This window comes from Amaranthus tricolor, chromosome 7 (genome assembly GCF_026212465.1).
Source record: "Amaranthus tricolor cultivar Red isolate AtriRed21 chromosome 7, ASM2621246v1, whole genome shotgun sequence".
Classification (NCBI taxonomy): domain Eukaryota; kingdom Viridiplantae; phylum Streptophyta; class Magnoliopsida; order Caryophyllales; family Amaranthaceae; genus Amaranthus; species Amaranthus tricolor.
In genome coordinates this window covers 20,960,260-20,971,496 of record NC_080053.1, presented here as the reverse complement: position 1 = coordinate 20,971,496, position 11,237 = coordinate 20,960,260, and the positions used below count along the sequence as shown (strand labels likewise).

Below are 11,237 nucleotides of genomic sequence, written 5' to 3'. Positions count from 1 at the left end.
TAGTGTAGCATTAATATATCGTATTAGTGTATTATTAATCGTACAAGTGTAGTATTAGTATATTATTAATTGTATTAGTATATAATTAGTCGTGTTAGGTTATTATTAGTCGTATTAATGTAGTATTAATATATCGTATTTGTGTATTTATTAGTCGTATTAATATAGTATTAATATATTTTGTGTTGTAAAGTCATGTTTAGTATAGTATTAATATATCGTATTAGTGTATTATTAATCGTACAAGTGTAGTATTGGTATATATTATTAATTGTATTAGTATGTGATCAGTCATACTAGGTTATTATTAGTCGTATTAGTATAGTATTAGTATATTATTAACTGTATTATTATATTTTTAGTTGTAAAGTCGTATTTAAGGTAGTAATTATATATCGTTTTAGTGTATTATTAATCGTACAAGTGTAGTATTAATATATGGTATTAGTGTATTATTAGTTTCATTAGAATAGTATTAGTATATTATTAATCGATTTAGTATATTTATAACAGACTCAAAATTTTTAATCTTAATCTTTTGCTTAATTATTTCGAATTTTCAATTCAAATTTCTAATCCTTTGGTTATCTATTTCAAACCATCTTTAAGTCCTAAACCTTTTTCAATTTTGTAATTTCTTTCAAATATAAAACTTTCAAACATTATTTTGTTTAAAATCTTTTTATAAGCACTAAAATATTATTTTATTATTTTATAGTACGAAAAGTAAAATTTTATTATTATATTCGTGGTTTTATAAAATGTTACGTTTAACCTTTCTTCCTTAAGCTAACATTACTGCTTATTATTTTAACCTTAATTTTGATTTAATTATTTTGTACATAAAAATGAGTCGTATTTTTATTATTAACATTAAGTGTAGTTTAAGCAAAATTTTCTAAGTAAATTACATATTTTCTTGATCAAATTTACCCATTATTTTAAAGTATATTCACTTGTACATACCAGAACAAAAATTTGATGAACCAAAATCCTTTCTGTAGTAACCCATGATGTTCATCACTTACACAAGCTATCACAATTTTCTTACACAAGCTAACCTTCTTCTATACTCCAACTTACACATTCACTTACACACTCCAACTCTTACTCATTCACTTACATACTCTATAACTATGATGTTGATTTTTGCAAACCTAATAAGTTTACTTATTTTTCTAAACTTGAAATATTGATTTTTGGTGAACTTGTAGAATTTTGAAAATTTATCCAAATGATACAATTTTAACTTGAATTTTAATTATAATATTTAATTTTTTTTGAAGAGAATAAAGTTTTATTTATTATAAAGTTGGAAATGTTGATTTTGGAAACTTCTTTAAAGAGAAATAGATTTTGGTCGCTACTTGTGAAAACTACTAATGTGGAAACTATTAATAGAATATTAAGTTATTAGTGTGAATTTAGTGAACAATTAAAAATAAAGTTATAAATAAAATTTAATGTGTAAAAATTAAATAATAAATGTATCAAGATATAAAGGGCTAATTTTACGTTTTGATTAAGAATCTTATTAAATAAAAGACGCCACCTAAGTTGATCAAAGTCAAAGTCAAAGTCATGTAGTAATAAAAATGTGATGTACTTGTGTGATGAAAATTGATTGAATGAACCTGATAGTAAGGTAATGTCGAACCATGGACCGGCATGTAAAATCTCGGAGCCCGCGTAGTCCTGCACGTAATATGCAGTGTAAGACAAGGGGTTAGCTACCTATCTTGTAGAGCTCGAGCATAATAGTATTGGAGGGGTGACGACTCCCACCACAGTTAGGGTTTAGGACTACAGTCCTCACCTAACCAGACCCTTACATATATCAAGTGTCATATTGATGTGCTTGTTGATCAGTGATAAATTTGATTAGTGTTGATGCTCTTATTCATGGTACGGTTATGAGTATTAACCAAATGAACTTACTTAAGTGTTAAGATTACCGAATTGTATAAGTGGCAGTAACGTAATTCTGTCAGGATCGAGAATGGTATCTTAATGACTTAAAAGTATGGAACATAAAAAGAATATAGTAAAAGTATACGGTGGTGTCAATTAATTATAAGTTCGTACTTAAATTATTATTTTGTAAATGTAGCGTATAATTTCTGTATCTTAAGCTGGATAGGAAGTTATGCTCGACGTTAAGCATTGACCGATTCAATCGACTGTCATCCGTATCATGGATGGCACCATTTTGCAGGATTTAGTTCAGGTTCTGATCCAGGCCACAACAATTAATATTTATCGACAACTTAGCTGCTTTTTGTATCATTATTGATGACTTGATGATGATGTATTTTCTCATTTTGAGCAAGCAATATTTCTTATTAGATGTAATATTTTACTTTTGTTTTAAATAGTTTCAGTTTTTATGATTTAAAGTTTTTAACAGTTCGACATTTTGAGACTTCCACAATGTTTTTGTATTAAATGTTATTATTATATGTTAATTATGTATCGTTGCCGCTCCCGGTACAATATTACTAGCTGTAAAGTCGTATTTTGTGTAGTATTAATATATCGTAGTAGTGTATTATTAATTAATTGTACAAGTGTAGTATAAGTATATTATTAATTGTATTAGTATATATGTAGTTGTATTGGTGATTATTAGTTGTATTAATAAAGTATTAATTAATATATTATTGATCATATTAGTATATTATTAGTTGTAATATTTATATGAGTTTTTTTGTACAGTTGAACACATTTTAAGTACAATTAAAATCCACTAATAATAAAGAAATTTGAATAGCACAGCTGGTTGTGCACTTGCCTCATAATCTATAGGTAATCGGTTCAAATCTTTTAGTAGACACCTATGTTATTTTTTTTAATGCCGCAAAATTTCAAAAATGTCACGTGGACCAGGGCGACGAGTTGGCTACAAGATAAGCCCGTCGTCCACGCAAAAGAAAATTAAAAAACAAATGTTAATTCTATGTGACGAGCTGGCTACGGGAAAGGAGCGTCACCCAAAAATTCTGACAAATGGTGATGAGTTGGACTATGACACCTGGCTGTCGCTGCGCACTTATTTCTAAAAAGAGACGTTGGAAAAGGGTGGTGATGAGCTGGCTACGGGCATTTACGTTGCAATTTATTAACTCTCAACAATTGTAATTGTTCTTAATGTTTTAGAGAGCTAGTTTTTATTTTTAAAGCCTCAACGTTAGAATACTTTGTAAAGTATTCAGTATTTCTTTTTTGAGAGTTTGAGATTTATCTTTTATTATAAGGAAATTTGTAGACTGTTTTTCAGGGGAAGAACGTGGTATGAGAAGATAGTAAGATCTTCTTAGTGGTATAGGTTCCATTAATAAAAGAGATTGAATCCTAAGAGTTGGCAAAGAACCCATAGATGGAGAGTACTCTATGTATAGCCGAACATCGATAATAAAATTATCGTGTTTTATTACTTTTGTCTACGCGCACTTACATTAACGTATTTTATTTTATATTTTTTATTTATTCAAAAAGATACAAAAACACGTTAAAGAGCAGTTTCTGAAAAAGTAAGCTTTTGAAACGCCTTTTAAGCCAAATATAATAAACCGAAAGGTATGTCCACGTTTGGAGATGGTTGTACGGAGCTAGAGTTTGAGCTCTACGCATGGTGGGGGGAGGGTGGGAGTCATTGTGAGAGGGGGAGGGATGGGGGTGGTTGTCAGCGTAGAGGAAGGGAAAGGTGGCTAATGTAAGGGAAGTGGTGGAAAGGGACTGCTTTTGTTTTTTTTTTTTTTTTTTTAATTCAGTTTTTCAATTTATGTTTTTGGATCAAATTACTTACTATAGTAGGTTGTCTATACCTATTTGGATTCTTGACGGTAACATAACCTTAGCTCATAATATTCATGGTGATTAAAACGTATGTATTATTGTAAAGAAAAGTTAAAATATTGTATTATTTCCGGTAAATGTTTTTTTTTGTAATTAAGTTCTAATTTTTATCATTGTTTAGTTCAAATCATTTGTTATTGTTTAATTTATTAGTTTCTACTTTGAAGAACAAGAAAGGGTATTTTGTTGTTCTTTTGGGAGTTAAGTGTAGTATTTTACACTTATTATGCGTTCTTTGTGGTTTATCGAGAGCTGTAGTTAGCGTTTTGAGGTTCAATGCAGTCATGATTTAGTAATTTGAGTTCATTTGTTATTGTATGTCTTTTCATGCCTTAATGATTGACATTCAAGTTTATTCAAAAAAGTTACGAGACGTTTTGGTCCTCAACCATGTCTACCGAGCTTCATTGATTCATAACTACATAGTTTGAGATTATTTTCGTAGCTCAAAGATCTTTCATGGATAAGCAGAGGTTTGAGAGTGATTTGATAATATTTCAAGTCATTTAGCATGATTTCGGGCGAGATAATGAAGGCTTCAGTCGAAGTACCTGCTGCTAGGGGTGTTCAAAATTATTCGATCCGAATTATCCAAATCAGAATATCCGATATCCCATTTTAAAAACCGGATAACATATATGTTTTTAAGAATCGGATAAATTATCCAGTTTTTGAAAACCGTATAGTTCAAACCGGCCGGTATCCGGGTCATCGTTTTGGAAAAATCGGGTATACGAATATCCGGTTTTGTACTTATTCTATTATTCTTTATTTTTTATTTTTAAAATATATATAAAAAATTTTCATAAAATTTTTTTTGTTGGTTGTTAAATTTATTAATATGTACGATTCTTAATTATAACTAAGTTGTGTAAGTACTTACTGTTAATTAATTTAGACTTTTGAAAATCCAATCATATTTCCAAAATGATTTAAAAAATAAGTTTGATTAAATAAAGAAAGTGAAGTGAACTTAAATATTTATGTGGAAAAATATGTAAAATTGTTTTAAAAAAATAATAATAATAAAATTATAAATTGGATATCCGGTATCCGATCCAGATTAAACAAGGTATTCGGATCGGGTATCTGTTTTTTTGACCGCAAACGGATAGTTATTTTCACTATTCAAAAAACCGGGTATTCGGATTTTCGGATCCGGGTCAATCCGGTATCCTATTTTGAACATCCCTCCTTGCTGCCTTCATTATTATATTTTGGCGGTGATTTTCACAAGTTTCCATGCTTGAATCTCTTAGTTGTTACTTCAGTCCTCTAAGGCCTAATTGAGATTTGTGGACACGTTTCATATTTGTGGGTGGTAAGAGAACAAGAACTAAATTAGAGTCCATAATTCAAATTGATAATGTATGAGCAATTTTAAAAGTTTTGAATTAAAACTATTTTAACATATATTAACTTGGACATGTAACCAGAAGAAATTAGTTAACCGAATTTCAGTTTCAGATTGTTGAAATTTTTAAACCATCAAGAACAAAGAATTAAAGAAAAAAAATAGTATAGGAGAGTTTATCAAAATTGAGTTACAATTATTATATAAGATGATTAATTATAAAAGTAAAATTATATCAGAAAATCTAGATTTTCTTTGGCTTCACAATAATAGGAGTCCTAACAACATGTTTCGCATCACACCAAACTAAACTTCCAAAGATGTAATCAGAAGAAAGAAGATTGAGATTAGCTATTAAAGTAAGTTTAAATGGTACTTGTTGATTGTGTTCAGAAAATACTAGTGTGTTAGGCTCCACAATGATTGAAACTCCATGTGGGGCCTCGATGCGAGGCAGGTAAGTGCTTGGTTGTGCAACATTTTTCAACTTGCGATTGATAATGGCGTTTCCAGTAAACTCAGGAACATATATGGAGGGATAGTTTAGATCTAATGCGCTGAAATTGCGAGTACAATCATATGAATGTTGCTTACTCAACTTTTCCAATATTGTGTTGTTATGATTAATTGCACAAAGGAGATTAAGATAATCATATTCATTCATGTCATAAACTAAACCAGGATCCATTGCCAGATTAGGTCGTATGTGACCCGACCCGTATGCCAAAGGTGTCGCTTCACTCACTCCATCATTATCACGTATCGGCATTCCCTTCTTATCTAAAGGGGTTGCTGCAAGTTATATATTATATTAATTAATATCAAAATATTATTTCATCCAACAATTTTTTAATAAAAAACCCTCCACATGCCTATATTTTTCATTTTGGTCAATCCTATAAAATCCGCTACATTTCTATTTTTGGTTAAGACTCACAATCTTCTATAATTTTCATCCACACATTTAGCTTAAGGGCATGACCATCAATTACGATGGGCAAAGCAGGCTATCACCCCGACCCTTAATTTTCTAGAGTTCAAAATTTATTTTTCACTTAGAGGTTGATATTATCTTGAATTAAATTTAATTTACATTTTTTACTAAATAATATTCGTTATTAGTGCTTTTTTATAAAGAAGTAAAAATATGAACAATAAAAAACTAAAGGAGTATAACATATATTATTTGTTACACCTTAATCTTTTAGGTGCCATTTTTAATTATTTTTTGCATTGGGACCCAAAACTGAACGTGATAGGTGTTGAACAATTGGCTTTTTGTTGGCTTTATAGTTAGCTTTTGATTTTTTGTCGGTCAAACAACCAATAAAAGTAATTGGTTAATGACTTTTAAGCTAGCAGAATAGTTAGCTTTTATGCAAAAACCAAAGAGCTACTCTTTGTAGCTTTTCATTGACTTTTGTCCTTTAGCCTACTTTTATTAATAAATAACCAACAATAAAAATAATTTTAGCCAAACAAATATCCATAATAGCTTGCTTAAACAACTGGTTTATCAAAATATCTTCACCTGGTCAAATAAGCCAACATATTTAACCAACAACTACAACTAACATGCATTTTATAAACATGTCGTTTATCTTTTTCCTCTCATCCACATATTTGTTCCACTTTCCCACAAATCAAACTTTTTTTAGCCATTTTTATCTTTTTCTTGATTTACTCAAATTCTTCCCTTGTAGCAAATGCTACGGACATAGAAAGTATTACAACTCGTACCTGTAGTCATTAAAGACGATTGAATAGCGGCCGTTGACCAATCAGGGTGTATCTTTTTTATTAGAGCTGCAATACCACTGACATGAGGGCTTGACATTGATGTTCCAGACATGAGTAGAAATGGATTTTCTTTTTTTACTATGGAATTAGAAGTAGCTGCTAGGATATCTACACCCGGAGCTGTTACATCAGGCTGCATGGATTTGAGAAACAAAATTGCTATGCATAATCTTTTTAAGATAATTAGAAAAACATCTTTTTTAAATTTACCTTGTAGAATGAGATAAACGTAGATAAATGATCAACACATACCTTTGAAACACCAGAATTAAAATAGTGTGGATGAGGACCCCTTGATGAGAAATCAGCCATAATAGGAGCAGACTTTATGCCTAATGAAGTTATTGCTTCACCAAAGGATACAATAGGTGTCCTAATAACATAATAAAAATTATAAAAAAATTATAATATAAGTAGCTATGAATACAGGTTTGTGAGTACCACTTTTAAGTAAGGTCATAGGTAATCAAAGAACTTACCTGGTAGAGTTGATGTAAGAAAAAAGAGTTTGACCATCATTGTAGCTAATCAAAGCAGCAGAGACGACACGGGGTGACTTTAGGAAAATTTCAGATCCTACTTTCTCGTCCTTAACAAAGATAACTCCAATACCTCCAGCTTTTTTAATAGTAATACTTGTTATAGTTTGAACGACAGCTGTTCCATTATAACCACATACTACTATCTTTCCGACCACTTTGTAGGCATCTAAAGATCCATCTTGACAATGTAACCTAAATTATACATGTTAATTAATTTAATTTATATTGGAAAAGGCCATCCATTTAATTGGTTACAATTTTAGCAATTTGAGCAACTCACACATCATTGATATTAGCTCCAGAAACGCGTGCTTCTATACCAGTTATCAATGGATAAAACGTTTTTGAATCAAGAACTTGTAAATCAAAGTATCGTGATGCCTGCATAGTATTAGAATACATACATTTATTTATTAATTAACTTATTATTATTATTATTATTATTATTATTATTATTATTATTATTATTATTATTATTTTTATTGCTTTATATTACCTTAATGGTTATATTGTTCCCAAGTAAGAGATTAGAAAAGAACTCTCTATCAATTGTGCTGGCAGCAACTGTTAACACCCATGGGTAGACGTTCAAAACAGTCCCAAGAGCAGGTCCCTTGTTCCCAGCTGATGCAATTGTAAGGATACCATTTTTCATAGCATGAAAACTACCAACAGCAACTGAATCCAGAAACCCTGGTTCTACACTACCCATAGAAAGATTGATAATGTCAACATTATCATCAATAGCAGCTTCAAAAGCAGCTAACATATCCATTTCGCTAGCACCTCTTGACCAATGAACCTTGTAAGCAACAAGTCGTGCTTTGGGTGCTAGTCCCATGGCAGTTCCATTTGCTAGCCCATTCAAGCTTGCATCGCTAACAAAACTCCCTCCTGCTGTTGATAGAGTGTGACTACCATGACCTTCTTCATCTCTAGGGCTTAGTGTATCGTTGAGCGTCATATTGTATAACTTGGCTTGTTCCAACAAACCTTTGCAGAAGTATCGTGCCCCTATAAGCTTTCTGATGAACATAAATAAATTATACTTCAACAAATAATACATACCTAATATTCATTTAATATCAGTAAATTTAAATATTATCATACTGCCTAACTACGTTTAATTACAAGGTAGGGAAAGGAAAGGGGTTCGTTAGAATTGAACCCATGGTCTACTCTTATTTGGGAAAGACCAACTGAGACAAGACTCAATTATCTAATTATCAATTATTTCAAAATTTAAATTGAAGAATACATTACAAATTATATATTACCTATTACACTTGAATATTGGATCATGCTCATTCGCACAAACTCCTTTGAACTTTTTTGGAATAGACCCTAAACTTTCGTCGAAAAAGCTAATATGCTTTGAGTGCACACCTAAACATACATAAATGTATCTAATTAATTAATATGAACCTTAACATTTTCATCGTGACTTGCATAGCCTTTTGGGTAGTTTATAAAAAATAAAATTATGTAAAGGATAAAAATTCAAAATTTTCAATTCAAATAGATGATTAAGGTTTTATATTAGTTAAATTTGATTCAATTCATCCTTCTCATTTTATATACTCCCCTCTTGTATGTGGTTATATACTAAGATAAATTAATATTTATAAATTGAATATATATTTTTACCAGAATCAATGTTTGCTATAATTATGTTGTCTCCATATGAAGATATATTCCAAATAGAACCTTTGACGTGGAAACCCTCTTCATACTCTTCATGTAATCCTAAGAAATCAGGCGAATGAGTTGTTGCAAGTTTTACTATTCGACTCTCAGTAATTGATACAACTTCTGGATGCGCTGTAAAAGTACCAAGAATATTATACTTGGTAAATCAAAGTTAAGATGCTTAATTAATACTTCTTCTATATTGGAATAAATAAAAAGAATTTATACAAAAAGTAGTTAAGCTCATATGATAATAAATACATTTATAACGATGGATGATCTTACTAGCAAGCTTGCGAGCCTCCTCTTCTTGTAAAGTCGCCGCAAAACAATTAAAATATTTATTGAATGAGTATACAATCTTTGAGGGATCATAATCACTTTTGAGTACATGGATCAATATATAAATATTCATCAAAACAAATTAAATTAAATTAAATTACGTTAAATATAATCTTGGAGCAATTTTCATTTTACGATCAATTTTGGTACCTTAATGATACGGAAGAAAGCAAGGCATGGTGTGAATCAGTAATATCCTCAGGACTAGCCGATAAATGAGATCCCATATAAATTATATAGTTCTACATATATTAATAAATGTCAAATAAATACTAACTTAATTAATTTTAAGGAAAATATTTTACTCACCTTGGGAACAACAAAAGTAGGTACACTTTGCGTTGACAAAACAATGATGATGAGATGAAAAGATAAACGTATTAAAATTGACATTGTCTAAAATTTATAAATCTATTACTGCTAGCAATTTTTTGGTTTAAAGCTTTCTCTTCAAAATCTTTTCTTCAACATTATATATATATTTATACTTATAACTTTTTGAACTCTTCAAATAATAAATTATGATTCACAAGTATTTTAATTTCTTTCTTTACCTTATATAATTTTTACATGAGAAATACTATATTTAGGCAAATAATCTAAATTAACTTATTTCCTATTTTCATGTTGCATAGGTTATTTTTACTTTTCTTTCCTCTTTTAAATTTTGGTTTAGACTTATTCATATAGGAATAATCTATATCTTAAATTAAGACTATTTTTAGTGTAATAGGAAAAGAAAGGAGAAGAGGGGATACATTTCATTAGATCCATACATAACCAATTGATGCACGTCTTTCGTGTCTATCAATCAATTATTGATCATCTTATTAAAAATAGTACCTTAACAACTAGATTGTTTCTACTTTTTTATAATGATAATTAAAATATATAAACGATATATATATATATATATATATATATATATATATATATATATATATATATATATATATATATATATATATATATATATATATATATATATATATATATATATATATATATATATATATATATATATATATTATTGATAGTATTTTCATGGTTATCACTTTTTAAAAACATAAATCAAAGTCACACAATCAAATAGCAAGAAAAGAAATTCAAGGTAGGGGAAATCTTTTGACTATTCATAATAAATTATAAAATTTTAGAATACAAAACCCATATGGAGACAAGTTTAACCGTTTCATTTGAATTATATTGGACATACCTAATGTATACTTACAATTTTAAAGTGATTATTTTTAATTCTAAAGTAATTACTTACGATTTTAAAGTGACCAATTATAAATAATCCCTTAGCACTTATAATATTAAATTGATTACCACAATATTAAAACAATCAATTATAAAAGGAAAATTATCAGGAATAATACAACTTTTGCTTATTTCCCTAAAATAATATCAACTTTTGAGTAACCATGAATAATACCAACTTAAGGGGTGTTTTCCTAGAAAATCTGTAACATGTTAAAATCCAAACTATTGAAGATTATTTGACAAAAGAAATTAGTAAATTAATTAATAAACTAAAGTTGGTATTATTCTAGGAAATAAGCCCCCTAAGTTGGTAATATTCATGGATAAGCAAAAGTTGGTAATATTTTGAGAAAATTGACAAAATATTGTATTATTCATGGTAATTTTTC

At 29.1% G+C, this 11,237-nt stretch overlaps 1 protein-coding gene across 1 annotated transcript; it reads right to left on the bottom strand.

The window, feature by feature from the left end:
• Positions 1–5,453: 5,453 nt before the first annotated feature.
• Positions 5,454–9,998, bottom strand: LOC130818621 (subtilisin-like protease SBT5.4). The gene is made up of 11 exons (XM_057684785.1): positions 9,892–9,998; positions 9,733–9,824; positions 9,526–9,620; positions 9,199–9,372; positions 8,829–8,937; positions 8,048–8,576; positions 7,832–7,932; positions 7,489–7,743; positions 7,262–7,382; positions 6,950–7,142; positions 5,454–6,001 (listed from the first exon to the last, which is right to left on the bottom strand). Exons 1-11 carry the CDS (start codon positions 9,973–9,975, stop codon positions 5,454–5,456), a joined length of 2,301 nt encoding a protein of 766 aa, XP_057540768.1. The 5' UTR covers positions 9,976–9,998.
• Positions 9,999–11,237: the final 1,239 nt, after the last annotated feature.

Coding starts and splice junctions, on each gene's coding strand:
- LOC130818621 (XM_057684785.1), bottom strand. CDS start 9,975: ATGTCAATTTTAATACGTTTATCTTTTCATCTCATCATCATTGTTTTG. Junction 9,621..9,732: donor CTTTCTTCCGTATCATTAAG/GTACCAAAATTG, acceptor TGTACTCAAAAG/TGATTATGATCCCTCAAAGA. Junction 8,577..8,828: donor CCAATATTCAAGTGTAATAG/GTAATATATAAT, acceptor TATGTTCATCAG/AAAGCTTATAGGGGCACGAT.